Below are 15,848 nucleotides of genomic sequence, written 5' to 3' on the forward strand. Positions count from 1 at the left end.
ACCTTCAGAAGAGTTTCTTAACCTTTTTTTTTTTTTCTTCCTCTTAAGTGAGACAGAAAAGCTAGAAGGGGCTCTCACATTGTCTAATTGCTCTTCCTCTAGGCCAAACAACACTCTGATAAAGAAGTTTGCCTTGAGGGCTAGCCTTTGTTTCCAGAGAACAGAAGGTGCTGGGTGTATTTCAAAGTAATTGCACTTCCCCTCCCCTTGCCAGAAGCAAAAGAGTTTTTCTCTGATCTTCAGTGTGAGAATCTGGTAGGGCTCCTGAGCGTGAATGCTCCCCTAAAACTAGATCCTGCTCCCCAAGGTTTTCAATGCTTAATTTAGTCTACATTCAGTCTCCAGCAATCCACCAATTACTGTTTAAGTGCCCTCTACTCCAGTGGCTTCTGCTCCTAGGAAGCTTATAATAAGCTGTGATTCTCTGCATTCACCTATCTCTTCAGTGTTCAGGGAGGTGACTTGTCCTGTGACCTCAATTCTATGGTAGATGTAAGAAGAATTGATTTTCAATTTGTTCAGCTTTTTTCTTATTGTGATGTCAGGAATGACAGCTTCCAAGATCTTCAAATATCAGAGCACAAACCAGAAGTCCTAATAATATTTTATATACTTTATATTTTTTGACCATAATAAAAGGATGAATAAGGTACACACAGATATTATTATTGACATTTTCCATATAGGGAAACTGAGGTGAAACTAAGCAAGATTGTCTACAGCCATGCTACCCTGAACAAGCCTGATCCCGTCTGATCTCGGAAGCTAAGCAGGGTCAGGCCTGGTTGGTACTTGGATGGGAGACCACCTAGGAAGACCAGGTACTGTAGGCTTAAACAATTAAAAAAAAAAATGAGGATAATTAGCTGACAAGATCCTTACTCTGTGTCATCTAATAAAGTTGCCTTGCCTAAAAAAAAAAAAAAAAACAAGAAACTATGCAGGATCTTCCAGTGCCAGCCAAGACTATTCCAATACAGACCTTTATGTTTAGGCATTAGTGTATATTAAACAATTTGAAAGAAAAAAATGTAGTTTAAGTAGAGGATCATCCATATTTGGGTTGGCTCTGTGGCACAATGTGAAAAGCACTGAACTGGAATATTCTGTAATAAATGCCCTCAAGCCTGACTCAGACTCCAACTCACTTTTTAGATTTTAGAGAATTCACAATGGGTGTTTCGGTTTCTCAGTGTGAATGTGAAGCAAGAACAAACCACATGATCATTGAGGTCTCTCGAAATCAAAAAGTGAAATAATTCTAGGTTGTGTTTAGGTCCTATATTTTTGGCTGAGAGTTTGTGTGTGTATCCGTGAGTATGTATGTGAGGAAAGGGGAACTTCAAAATTGTTCTGAACTGCTTAATTAATGCCTTCCCTTAAGTGAAAAGCTTTAGCTTCTTGAATTTTTTAAACGATATGATACTGTCCCCTTTCATCTGCCTGTCACACACTGTAGTTTATGAACGTGAGCAGTGTTTGAAGCAGGACATCCTTCCGGGACACCTCATCTTCGGACAGTCCTTAATGTTCTCTCTTCTAATTCCACAACCGTTACCACCACTGGGTTGTCTCAGTTAAACGTCGCTTCCTCAGAGACACCTTCCTTGAACTCTTAGACTAGGACAGAACCCAGCACTTCCCCTTTGTGAACTTATTTGTTCATTTCTGTGTTCCTTGCTATGCTGGAACCTACAAGAAAGTAGAACTCTGTATAGGTCACCGCTGCACTCCCAGAGTTAACAATCAGCAGAACTCTGCAGTGACAGAAATGTTCTATAACTTACACACATGGCTACTGAGCACTTGAAAAGTGTCTAGTAGAAGTGAACTACTGAATTTTTAATTCTAATATAAATTTAAATAGCCACATGCACTCAGTGGCTACATATCAGATAGCAAGGAACTAGAGCAATGTTTCTCAAAATCTATGTCAAGATGTCGGGAATCTGCATTTTAACCCATTCCTCTGGGTAATTCTGACCACCAATATATTTTGTCAACTATTGATCTAGAATGTGATTCTCAATCCTGGTTTCACATTAGTAGCACCTGGAGGAGGTGTTAAAAGAAACTGATTCTTGAGGTACACCTATAGAAATCCTATTTTGATTGGTCTGGTCTGGGGTCCAGGTATCAGTATTTAAAAAAAGAAAACAAGAAACCTCCCCAGATATTGTAATGTGCAGTGGAGCTTGAGAAGCCTAGAATATATGTTCTCGTGTGGCACTCGGTACATATTAGATAAATGGTCTGGTGCAATGATTACAAGTGAAATCTTGTGATGTCGCAAGAGATGTTAATGACTTTAGTGGTTCAGACCAATTTCTTGATACTCAGTGGAAAAAAAAAATCAGCTTTATATAATCTTTTACGATTATGTAAAATTATTCCACCTTTTGTTTTATACATAAATAGTACAAATAATTCCCACTTCTGTAATGTTTGGAGAGAGTGGCAAGCTCAGAGTTCCCTGAACAATCACTTCTCCAAATACACAAAAGCCTTTCTAGTTTGCTGGTAGGTTGACAAATGGTCTGAGGACTCTTCATCAGAGCCACATGAGAGTCACAAGCCCGTACACTCCTGCAGGGCAGCTGAAGGAAAATGTTCTCCAACCTACTACCACAGGCAAGGCCTCTGGTTCCTGATTGCTGGAGCCCTCCCTTCTGCCCCCATCAGGTGTGTAGGTCATTTTCCCTGCAGAAAGTAAAGGCTAGCTAGGCTTCCTAAAAGAGCCTAGGGAACGAAGCCTTGGGGCCATGGGCGCAAAAGCCCACCCCTCTGCCCCCACCCTTGTCCCCACCGCCCCCTCCCCGCCCCCACGGCCCGGTGCATACTTAAGTAGCTGTCCCGGCAGGAAGTAAAGTCCGGCGAGGCACCTGACTGCAGGTAACACCAAGCAGGCTCCTCACCAGCAGCGCTGTGTAGGCGGATCGAGCTGCCAGCCCTGACTGCAGTGAGTACAGTGACTCAAAGGAAACCCAAGTAGCTTTGCTGGGGAATGTCTCATGATTTTTCAAAACGTGCTCACAATTAAAAAGAAAAATCAAGGCTCAGAATAAGTATGTTCAAGCACTGCTAATTTTAGCCAAAGACACGGGCAGAGCTTGCCAGGAGATTTCAGGAAATTAACATAAAATTAAAACCGAAATCTTAGTTGAAGTGGAACAAGCAGTATGGATTAGAACCTAGCAAATATCAACAGGAAGGTCTGCATAGAAATTTAAACTGCTAGGAGAAATTTAGAGCAAACGTATTTACTACTAAATGAAACAAAAGTACTAGAACAAAAAATGAATAAATATAGTTTATAAAATATGTACACAAAAGCAAACATAAAAAGCTAATCTAAAAATATATTAAAGTTTATTTGAATAAAGTAGTTTGAGATCTGTTAACTCGATGGGTTTGGACTAAAAAGAATTGCGAATAATGTGCTAAAGTTATTATTATAAGATATTATTTTTCTTTTCCACAAAAATTTTATTGATTTAGAAAGAGGTAGACTCTTCCTTAAAGATAGTAAGTGTATGGCAACTCACACTGAAGTTACATCACATGCTCTCTGAAATGTGCCAGAGCTGTATGCAATGAACTTCATTTATCTGCAGAAAATAACTTTAAGTGAAGTAACACCGATTAATGTTTATTCAGCAGTCAAAATGTAGTTCTTGCACTCTGATTAGCACTTCAAATTATTCTTTTAATGTAGTGAAATCTGGGAGGTTTAGGGCTGTCAGTATTCTTAAATAGAGCCATCTTTTCACTAAAATACTTTGCCACTTTTGAAGGTTATGCATTCTTTAATCAATGTACTTATAAAGGTTTTGTTTCACTTTGCTTATTTTAAGATGGAAAAAAATATTGGTTTCTTAGCTAACACCTAATCGTGTGTCTTTTTAGCCCCATGATATCCTTCCTAGCACCTCCTACCCCTGTAACTTATTATAATCCTGATACATTAACAACAACCCCTACCTGCTTGACCCTAAAGCAATAGTCCATGTAAGCCATTGCAAGACTAAAACTTTCTTTTCACCTAACAGTTAATAGTTATAATAATAACTATTATTATTTTATTGTAATAGTATTCTGTGTCAGTGTTTAAATATGCCTCAATGCCTCTTCCTCGACTTCATCCCCATGGATGATGTTGTCTTACCAGCAGTGTTTTTGTTATTGTTTTCATTTTTTGTTTTTGTTTTTTATTTTTGTTTTTTTTTTTTAAGGAAACACATAACAGTTTCAAAGATATTTTTCTTACTAAAATTAATTCAGCCATTTTGAAGTTATCCCTGTTTTCAGTTAAATTATCCATAATAATGCTAAAAAGCATATATTGTAGGTAGTTGTATACTTAATATTCTCTGTAACAACACAAGAAACAGTACATGGAAAAATGAAATACCTTTGAAGTAAATGTTTATCATTGAAAAATAACAAGGAAAGGTGTTTTAAGATGTACTTTATTTAATACATATCTACAAGAAGTTATCACTATAAAATTAAATTTGGAGGAGAAAAAAGACTGGGTTATCCTGTTCTATTCCAGAAGACTTAAATAATGAAGTGGATCAAAAGGTCAATGTGCAAAATCTGAATTTAAGATGGTATTGTGGGAAGACTCTGGTTACCTCCTGTGATAAATGACTCCTTTGTGTAATTTTTTTCTCACGTAGCTTGTACAACTAAAAAGGTGACTTGTATTCAGTAGCCTTTTCCAAATATTATGAAAAATGTCTGGTTCTTGGCTATTTGTGGTTTTAGGTCTTCTCTTCATAGGGAAACTAGAACTTTTAAATCAGCTTAGCAGCGTTGTCCAGTAGAACTTCCTACTATGATGGAAATGTCTCCATCCGCGCGACTCAGTGTGGTAGCTCCTTGTTATGTATCGTATTGAGCGCTTGAAATGCAGTTAGTGTGGCTAAGGAACAAATTTTTTTTTTCTCTTACTTAATTTTAATTAATGTAAATGAAAATTCAGTTATCTATCCATGGCTGGTGGCTACCAGATTACACAGATAGCAGAGTAGCTGCCGCACGTGGTTCTGCCAGCTGGGGCACACAGTCTTGTGCAACATACCACGCTGAACTTGCACTTGAGGGGATTCCTGAAGAGGTTCTTCAAGAATCTAAATCTTGAAGATTTAGGAGATTCGTGAGATCTTTAGATTCTTCTATCTGTCCAGTCTTTTAAAAAGTAGTAAAGATATACGGTTCAATGAAATAATTTAAACTAATACATACTGCGGGGTATTACTGATAAAGAAAAGTGCGTTTACCTCTAGGTGATCCTGAGTGTGTAGTAGCAATGCAACCTAAATGTGCCTGTAAGTTCACGTCAGAATTAATAACAAAAGCTTTTGCTTGTAAGGAACTGATAGTTCTGAAAGTCCTTGCACATGCTCTTTATTTGATTGTCACAATAAACAGAATCCTAGTCCACAAATCTTTTCATTATACCAGTCAACCTACACAGGAGAATTCTTTCTTTCTTTTTTCTTTTTCCTTCCTTCCTTCCTTCCTTCCTTCCNATTAATCACAATTTGTTCACAATTTATTGACCTCTTCTTTGTCTCATTTTTATTTCTTTTATTTCAGAAGCTCTTGAAAAGTACATCGAGTCTAAAGTGAACCAGCTTGCGCTCAGGCAGAACTGGAACCATGAGCAACAATGAAACAGACCTAACCACTGGTTTCATCTCCTCTTCTATAGCCATCCTTTTGTTTGGCTCAAACTATGTGCCACTTAAAAAATATGATACTGGTGAAAGAAATTACTTTTACTTCATTGTTAACCTTAAATTATTTTTAAATATGAAGTTCTCTTTTTGAGTCTTTTAAAAATGATGGCTAAAGTAAATTTTGTTGAACCTGGTGCCAAATGAATAGAGCTTAAAATAATATCATTTGATAATGCCCATGCCAGTTTATCTGAGAGATAGTTAATACAAGGTAACCTTAATGTTGTTAAGGTTATTTATTTTCTCTATGGATACAATCAGGAAAGCTTTTTAGCCATATCTGCTTTGTTTACAAAAGAAGGAAGTTTGTCCATCCCACTAATAACACTTGTTTTGAAAATACAAATTTTCAACGCAATTGATAGAATAGAGAACAATTTGAGCATAACACAAATTTTTGCTTATGTGCTGTTTTGATTGACAAAACACTAGCTGAACACAGAAAACTGTACCCAGATGGATAGTGATGCATGGTAATATACAAAACGCATGCACACACGCCCCTCACACACCTAAGAGCTCCCTCAGCATCACACCCATCCTCGGTTGGTGTTAGAAGCCTCCATCTACCACTTCACAATAACTCACAAGCAGCAATAATTCCGGTGCCCACTTCCATAAGCAAACTGCAGGTCTTTTTAAAGTGCTATATTTATTGTAGTATTTGCGAATTTCTTAACCACTTCATCAGTGTAAAACCGTACTATTATTTTGATCTGGTTCCTATCTTTTTGTCAAATAGATTGTTGATGAAGTTTTTGTGCTGTGCCATAGCCCCATTTTCCCCATAAGCTCTATGCTTTTTATTGCATGATTTTGCATAGTGCAGTGATTTTTAGGAACGTAATGTCACATTACAGTAGAACTGACTTAATGTGGATTTTGAGGGACGAAGCAACAGTTGCTTTTATCTAGCTGCCAGAGATGGGATTGGAGATGTTATGGTGAACACCTGTTGGGAAGCAGCTGCGTTATCTCCCTCAATTTCTTATGTCTTGATACAGCTTAGACAATAGAATTACACATCTTTTTCCTCCACAGCTTTTCTTTTCCTTTGGAGTCAGGACAGGAATGGAAACTACTAAAAGAAGAATAAAAATCATATTAAGGGGCAGAGGACCTGGCTTTTAGGTGTTTCACAATAACTGAGCGAGTCTCATCAGCTATTTTGTTCTCAATTTCTCATTTATAAAATGAAGAACTTGTAAAATGAAGTTCCCTTTTATCTTTATGATCCTACTCTTTTTTGTCTTAGAGGTTAACAGCCTTTTTTTTCCCCTCTCTTCCACAGAAACAGGCAAAAATCTTTAAGTTGTAGTCAGAAGTGCTATCCCGAGTTACAACTGCCTTAGTATTTCTTCCAATGTCAACTTTTTGTTTATTCTTTTAATCCCTAAACCCTTGATGATGCAGAAGCTTCAGAAAGCTCCCTCCCTCCCTCCCTTCCTTCCTTCCTTCCTTCCTCTCTCTCTGTCTTTCTTTCTTTCTTTCTCTCTTTCTCTCTCTTTCTCTCTCTCTCTCTCTCTCTCTCTTTCTTTTCTTTCTTTCTTTCTTGTTTTTTATGTTTTTAATAATATATTAAAAATTGTGTCCCGATTTTGGAAGAAGTTAGGCTTTCAAGCTCTGAAGACAAAAGTTTTTTTTTTTAATTGTAAGTGATCAAAAAAGTTTTTTTGATAAAATAAAAAAATAATGAATGAACATAGCGTGTGAACATAATACCTAATTTCATAATGTCCTAACTTTATTTGGAAGAAGGGATCCTAGTGTACTTTTGAAAACCTCAAAAAATACCATGTATTAATCACAATTTGTTCACAATTTATTGACCTCTTCTTTGTCTCATTTTTATTTCTTTTATTTCAGAAGCTCTTGAAAAGTACATCGAGTCTAAAGTGAACCAGCTTGCGCTCAGGCAGAACTGGAACCATGAGCAACAATGAAACAGACCTAACCACTGGTTTCATCTCCTCTTCTATAGCCATCCTTTTGTTTGGCTCAAACTATGTGCCACTTAAAAAATATGATACTGGTGATGGTAATTACTTTTACTTCATTGTTAACCTTAAATTATTTTTAAATATGAAGTTCTCTTTTTGAGTCTTTTAAAAATGATGGCTAAAGTAAATTTTGTTGAACCTGGTGCCAAATGAATAGAGCTTAAAATAATATCATTTGATAATGCCCATGCCAGTTTATCTGAGAGATAGTTAATACAAGGTAACCTTAATGTTGTTAAGGTTATTTATTTTCTCTATGAATACAATCAGGAAAGCTTTTTAGCCATATCTGCTTTGTTTACAAAAGAAGGAAGTTTGTCCATCCCACTAATAACACTTGTTTTGAAAATACAAATTTTCAACGCAATTGATAGAATAGAGAACAATTTGAGCATAACACAAATTTTTGCTTATGTGCTGTTTTGATTGACAAAACACTAGCTGAACACAGAAAACTGTACCCAGATGGATAGTGATGCATGGTAATATACAAAACGCATGCACACACGCCCCTCACACACCTAAGAGCTCCCTCAGCATCACACCCATCCTCGGTTGGTGTTAGAAGCCTCCATCTACCACTTCACAATAACTCACAAGCAGCAATAATTCCGGTGCCCACTTCCATAAGCAAACTGCAGGTCTTTTTAAAGTGCTATATTTATTGTAGTATTTGCGAATTTCTTAACCACTTCATCAGTGTAAAACCGTACTATTATTTTGATCTGGTTCCTATCTTTTTGTCAAATAGATTGTTGATGAAGTTTTTGTGCTGTGCCATAGCCCCATTTTCCCCATAAGCTCTATGCTTTTTATTGCATGATTTTGCATAGTGCAGTGATTTTTAGGAACGTAATGTCACATTACAGTAGAACTGACTTAATGTGGATTTTGAGGGACGAAGCAACAGTTGCTTTTATCTAGCTGCCAGAGATGGGATTGGAGATGTTATGGTGAACACCTGTTGGGAAGCAGCTGTGTTATCTCCCTCAATTTCTTATGTCTTGATACAGCTTAGACAATAGAATTACACATCTTTTTCCTCCACAGCTTTTCTTTTCCTTTGGAGTCAGGACAGGAATGGAAACTACTAAAAGAAGAATAAAAATCATACTAAGGGGCAGAGGACCTGGCTTTTAGGTGTTTCACAATAACTGAGCGAGTCTCATCAGCTATTTTGTTCTCAATTTCTCATTTATAAAATGAAGAACTTGTAAAATGAAGTTCCCTTTTATCTTTATGATCCTACTCTTTTTTGTCTTAGAGGTTAACAGCCTTTTTTTTCCCCTCTCTTCCACAGAAACAGGCAAAAATCTTTAAGTTGTAGTCAGAAGTGCTATCCCGAGTTACAACTGCCTTAGTATTTCTTCCAATGTCAACTTTTTGTTTATTCTTTTAATCCCTAAACCCTTGATGATGCAGAAGCTTCAGAAAGCTACAGATATAACTCACATCACCATGTGATGTGAGGTATATACCACAGAAAGGAGAATATTCCTGATCTAAAAGACTAATTCTCAGTTTTGTTAATGTCTGTCTCATCACAGACATTCAACTCTGTGTGATGTCTACATGTGACCATAAATGACTGTTTTTCTCCTGAAGGTAGCATAAATGATTCCTAAAGGTTTAAATCACTGTTGTGCTATTCTGATGTTTTTGGTGAGGGACAACACTAGGTGTGGCATCTGAATAAAAATATATAGAGATGTGGTCTTGCGAATACTTTTTGGTAGAATATCTTTGATTTGTCTAAAAGGTGGGAAAATGTTAAGCAGTAATGCTCTATGTATAGTGAGCTTTAGAGTCAAACGACCTGGGTTTAAATTCCAATTCTACAAACTGTTAGCTGTTTGGACAAGTTGCTTCATCTCAGATGCATTTTCTCCATGCTTGAATTTGGGATAATTATTATGGGCTGTAATTTAAAAATTATATTAAATGTGCAAAGTGTCTGGCATATAGGCATTCAATAAATTGTGGCCATTCCTATAATACCATCTCACTGATATTTCCTAAAAGCGTTAATTTACTAAGGTCAGTTTGAACCACTGACAACCAATTTCTTTCATTTCCAGGCATGTTTCTCCAGTGGGTACTTTGTGCTGCCATATGGTCGGTTGCCTTGGTGGCCAATCTGATATTACGTTGCCCTAAGTTTTGGCCTTTTGCAATGGTTGGGGGCTGCATTTGGGCGACAGGTAATGTATGATATCATTTATCATTTAATACTTTAATCAATGTATACTGTGATCAAAATAACTCTGGTTTAGAATAGAAGGAAATAATATAAACAGTAATTTTGAATAATCCTTAGTCATAGATACTAGAAACTGACAATTTAGTTTCTTTCATTCAGACGTTCCATAAATATTTTTGATGCATTTCTTGACTCTTTCCTCTTAATGATTTCTTTCTTAGTCCCTGATAGAAACGTTTATCAGAAAATATTTATTAAATAGTAGTCTCTACTAATACCATTTTTAAGACTTGTCTTCAAAAGTGGGCAAACACAGACACATTATTTTGAAAGCACTGGCAGAAAAACAAAAGCAAATAAAAATTTTTCCTCTGTTGCCTTATCAATACCTGAAATTATATAACTGAAATTCATTCCTTTGCCTGGTCAATCAGGAATGTTTTAGTTTTTCTTTGTATTAATATAAGTAGACCTCAGGAGAGCTTTCTTCTCTTTAGCAAAGAGAATTCTAAGTATTAAAGATCTTTAGAGGTAATTTGATTAAAAGTAAGTAAATTTTAAAAAATTAAAAATTTATTGAGTACCCACTCAATTTGAATCTCTGCAGAACAAATGATTTAGTGAAGTTCATGAGTTTGGAGAACAAAAGAGTTAACTTTTAAATTTCTACTAGAATTTAAATTATTATACCTCACTTATACCTTAGTGTGATTGTGTTTATCATATCTAATTGAGATAGGGGAACAGAGTTCAGCTTGGGACTTTCTGAGTTTGAAGTTCCTGGTGTTCCCACAGTGAGGACCTCTGGTTGGAGCTCTCTTATCAGCAGTTTGAAGCATAGCACTAAAACTGTGCCAAAGGTCCAGGCTAGACCTGTATCACTGGGAGCATGTGTCTCTAGTTGATAAATGAAATCATGAAATTAGTCAAGTACCGAAGAAGGATACAGCAAGAAGAGGAATGTGTTCTAGGGAAAGTATTTATTGGGCACCTAAATCTGGAAAGTGTGACGAGAAAGACTAGCCAGAGAAAGAGCTAAAGAGAGGAATAGGAGGGGATCAGGAGATGAGGGCATCGTAGAAGCCAGGAGAGGAAAGCTTTCAAGAGGAGATTGCTGAATTGAGGCCAGAGTGCTGAGGGGCTAAGAACTATAAAAAAAGATACGATTTTGGCCCTGAAGACCCTAAAGAGCACAAAGCAATGAATGCAGGAATCTAGAACACAGGTGAGAGAGTGTGGAAGAGCAAACTCTGGGGTCACAGTGGGCCAAAGATATCTACCTGTGGCTGATCCTGCCTGGAGTCTAAGAGGATGGTCACTACCAATTTTATCACTGATGGCTAGTGCAAAAAGTCAGAAATCAGAGGCCTACGTTAAGGATGAAAAGCATTGGTACAGGTAGGCAAGGAGCTAATTCAACTCTTTTTGGTAGGATTTTGCCTTAAGCCTAGTTCTTTTAGCAATCATAATTATAAGTTTAATGCCCCAGAAGTGTGGTTATTTTATTTTTAAAATGAGGACCTCTGCTTTATTAAATGTATCCAAATTCCATAAACTTATGTTGAAGTTAAAATAAAAATTGATTCAATTTATAATGTATTTTCTATATTGGAAATAACACCTTTCTTCTGTTATGTTACATTCACAGGGAACGTTGCTGTTGTCCCAATTATCAAAACCATTGGTTTAGGCCTTGGACTCTTAATCTGGGGATCATTTAATGCCTTAACTGGCTGGGCAAGTTCAAGGTAACACAAAGTGAACTATTTCAACTAAAATTCTCTGTGCTCATATGCTATATAAGTCAAGTGCTAGGGCTTAGGCTAGCTGAAAGGAATAACACATGATTCTTACACTCTCAGAGAGTACAGCTGGTAAGACATACATATAAAATACGCTACTTTAATTATTATTTACCCTAAGTCCTAAAGAAGTGATCTAGATATTTGATCAAGATATAGTAAAGAATTATTATCTCTAAGGAACCAAAATAGGGAGAGAGAAAGAGAACTGATGTTTATCTTCCTTTTTCATTGAGTGATAATTTATTGGACAGGTTGTATGCATCATTCTTTCCTCATTTTCACAAATACCTAAAGCACTATTTTGTAAGAGAGATGATACACAAAGAGGTTGAGTAACTTGCTGAAGTCACAGAGCTAATAAGGCAGGATTCAAGCCCAGGTCTTCTGGTTCTAAAGTACATATTCTTCCCTCTAAAGTCTGGGCCAGGGACAGCAAACCAAGGCCCAGGTATAAAGCCATTTTTGTACATAAAGCATTTCTAGAACACAGCCAAACCCATCCACTTAAGTGTTGTCTGTGGCTGCTTTTACACTACAGTAGCAGAGTTGAGTATTTACAAGAAAATGTCTGGCCCATAAAGCCTAAAATACTTACTCTCTGCCCCTTTAAGTAAGAATTTGCCAACCTCAGCTCTAGAGCTAGACTGTCAATAGGGCTGTCGCAAGCCTTATGTGGCCATTTATATTTAAATTTAAATTAATTAAAATTTGATAAAATTAAACATTCTTTTCCTCAGTTGTCTTAGCCATGTTGCAAGTGCTCAATAGTCACAGGCTACCCTTACTGCACGGTGCAGTTGTTGAACAGTCTCATCATCTCAAAACGTTCTACGGGACTGTACTGCCCTTGGCCAGCATCAAGTGTAGCATTCAAGAGTCTAGGAAAATGAATAAAAGGGAGGATGTTGCTCTTACCTTACTTTTTGGGCTCCTCTTCCCACTTAAAACACTATAACAACCTCAATAATAGCAAAACCAACTAACCTCCAATACATGCTTTCCTGTCCTTTCCCCATTCCCCACCCTGCTTTTTCCATGTGCTATTTTCTTTTTCTTTTTCTTCTTTCTTGCCTTTTCTCTCACCCCTGAATGGTTTACAGTGATTGTTGATAATGATCACTGCAATGTCAAGGCATGAAAATAAAAGGAATATAAGGTGATGCTGAAGAGTAGGGGTCTTTAGCCAAGCAGTTATTTAAAAATCTATTTCAAATACTATATAAAATTACAACCAACTAATTGGATTCAATTAGCCACTTAACCTATTTTTCCTTCTTACTTCCTGAGTCTTCGTAAGAAAGGGGCACTTACAAGTACTTTTACATATTCTAACTCATTTAATCTTCATAAGAAACCTATAAGAAATGTATAATTATCCCTATTTTAAAGAATGTTTATGGAACATTGAGACACAGTGAAGATGGTTAACTTATTCGAGCCACAGTAAGAGAGGACCTAGGATTTGAACCTAGGAATCTGACCTCGAATTCATGCCCTCAGACACTACGATGAACACGTTTTCAACAGTATCGACTTTGGTGTGACTTTCTCAATTTCCAGGTTTGGCTGGTTTGGAATGGATGCAGAAGAAGTATCAAAACCGCTGCTAAATTACTTTGGAGCTGGGCTATCAGTTGTAAGGTACACAGCCATTTCTAATAACTCAGCTATCCTCCTAAACAGAATACTTTTTAAAAATCCTGATGTGTTTATATTTTTTAAACCTGTATTTCATAAAACTGACTTGATTTTTCCTCAGATTTGTCATTTACATTAGCAGACTTGGCTTTAGAGGACAAAAATTGCCAGCTGTGGGGTCAGGAGCCCAAGCTTTAGCTCTTGAAAGTTCTGAGACCCTGGGAAAATCATTTAGCTCCTTTGAAGCTCATTTTTATTTTCTGTAATATTTACTGTGTTATTTAATTCTAATTTATGAGCCTTGCATTATGATTTTCTAAATATTACAGAAAATGAAAATGTTTTGCAAACTGAAAAAATGCTGTCAGTAAATGTGCTGGCTTTCTGATGCCCCAGAAGAGTCATTGGTCCTCTCTTCTTATTACTGCTCACTTTGCCACCCCATTTCCACTTTTCTGTCACCTCAGTCAACTCTTCTTACCCCAGGTAGGTAACCAACTCTTTCACCTATGAAAACACACACTTAATTAAATACCTGTTTTGGGACGTATCTGCGTCTAGTTGTGTGCACTATATGAATGAAGGTGAAAATGACTCTGAATCTCTATATGGCAGAGTTCAGTCAATAAAATTCTAACAGAAATTAGGTCACCAAAAATTTAGTTCCCTTTCCTCTTTTGACTTCATTTATACTCTCTGTCAGTGTTTCACATAATGGATAGCACTGCCTGGGATGACTTTAGTACTGTTTTATTCTTCAGGGAAAGAACACTATATTTCTCTTCCTCCTTCAATAATAGCTTTTCCCTAGCCACAGTCAGGAACAATCTCTTTGTCACTGAAATGTTGCCGTAGAGAGTGGCTCCAGGCCGAAATAACATAAATTATTCTAAAATAGCCGATTCCTGACATTTTTGGTTAGAGGCAATTTTATGTATTTTGTACAATCCACACAACATTTTAGCTTTGAACAGCTCTCTCAAAAACAATTTCTTTATACCCAAAAACTGTAATGGTAGCATGCCTTAGTTTTAACTTAATGATAATTTAAGGCCAATTTACCTAGTTCATCAGGCATTTTCTCCACATTTCTTCTTTCTTTAGAAAGTATACATTTTCTAAAATTACAAATTATTCATGTTCCACCACTTCTACCTGTGTGACCTGGGGCAAATCACTTGATTCTCCAAGCCTTAGTTTTTCAACTGGGAATAAAGGAAGGATAATAATTGTACCAGATTTATAAGATATTTTGAGGATTAAATCGAATAAAAGATATTAAGTACTTTGTCTTTGTATAGTGTTAGGCACCTGGCTAATGTTCTGTATGTTGGATAATTTTCATTACAATAATCATTATTTTTATTAATAACTTTTTCATGTTCAATAACTGCTCCCCTTTGGGCATGTGTTTTCCAACTTGGCAGTAAATGAGTCGGAGAATCATGCAGCTTGGTTTGGAGCTTGGTCTGTGGCTGGGAAACGCAATGATCTCTTTCTTTAATGCATCCCAGCTCCCTTCTATGTTTCTTTACTGAGAAGAGTTTCTAGAACCTTTCACTTCATTCTTTTAACTCAGTTAAATCAGTTTATTCTGAAGGGCATTTATTGAACAAGTTTGGAATATAGTTACGTCAGTTGAAGATATTGTTTTTCTTTGTAAAATTAAAATGATTGCTTCTATCTTCTGTAAAATCCAGTTTTTAAAGGATTAGGTAGATCGTTTCTATCTTTACATTTTCCCCATGTGATATCTAGGATGTGAGTCAGCCTCTACAACCAAAACCATTCTAGGTATTTAAAACTGCAGAGGAGATTTAAGCAATTGTTTACAAAGAGTGTTATCGGGCCCAGTGGAGCCAAAGGAAGAAGGGGGCGCCACCTTCAGCCCTAAAGCCCACACTCTGGTTGGCAGTGCTGGAACAGTTTGCCTCTGCCCTGAGCGACCCCGCCACTGAAATTACTACAGCCAACACTAGAACAAAATGGCATCCCCCATCCTTATTTCTCATGCATGTGCCATTCACTGGCAAAATCTAGCTGCCAGTCCAGTTTGAGAAAACGTGGTTTTCAGTCTTCTGGGCCCCATGGTTCAGGAGACAATATATATGAGTAGAAGTGGAGCTGACACCAGGAAGCAATATGCAGGACACTCTCTTATACATGCTTTAATGTAAACCCAGCAGTTGGAGTTTAGAAAAAGGCAGATTTGCTTTTCAATTAAAAAAATTAAAAAAGGCTCCGGATTATCCTTTTTTTTTTTGGATTATCCTTGAGTCTGCTCTGTATTTTCTCACTTAACTTACATTCTGTGGAGAATTGTGTTGAGGAAACCCAAATCTTTGTTTCTAGCCATTACTTTTCTTCAGAGCCACAGATCTCTTTCTATAGATGATAGATGTCGCCCAGGCATCTCCTACTCAATCTGAGGTGAAATGTCACGTGGATGGGGACTCGG

General features: G+C 36.8%; 1 protein-coding gene and 1 non-coding gene across 3 annotated transcripts in view; both read left to right on the forward strand.

Annotated features, from left to right (window-relative positions):
• Window positions 1-714: 714 nt before the first annotated feature.
• On the forward strand, window positions 715-833 carry LOC120613606 (5S ribosomal RNA). The gene has a single exon (XR_005655739.1). It is a non-coding gene; the product is annotated as a 5S ribosomal RNA (ribosomal RNA).
• A 6,780-nt stretch (window positions 834-7,613) lies between these two features.
• Window positions 7,614-15,848, forward strand: part of TMEM144 (transmembrane protein 144) — a 29,017-nt gene continuing 20,782 nt past the window's right edge. The window contains exons 1-4 of one of the 2 annotated variants that reach the window (XR_005655727.1): window positions 7,614-7,785; window positions 9,826-9,948; window positions 11,596-11,695; window positions 13,313-13,393. Coding sequence is in view for 1 of the 2 variants with exons in the window: in XM_039876352.1 (XP_039732286.1) it covers window positions 7,677-7,785; window positions 9,826-9,948; window positions 11,596-11,695; window positions 13,313-13,393 (413 nt within the window). In the remaining variant the exon portion in view is untranslated. The remainder of the gene's footprint in view (window positions 7,786-9,825; window positions 9,949-11,595; window positions 11,696-13,312; window positions 13,394-15,848) is intronic. The other variant, XM_039876352.1, reaches the window with a different exon arrangement.

This window comes from Pteropus medius, unplaced genomic scaffold (assembly GCF_902729225.1).
Source record: "Pteropus medius unplaced genomic scaffold, Ma_sr-lr_union100, whole genome shotgun sequence".
NCBI classification, from domain to species: Eukaryota; Metazoa; Chordata; class Mammalia; order Chiroptera; family Pteropodidae; genus Pteropus; species Pteropus medius.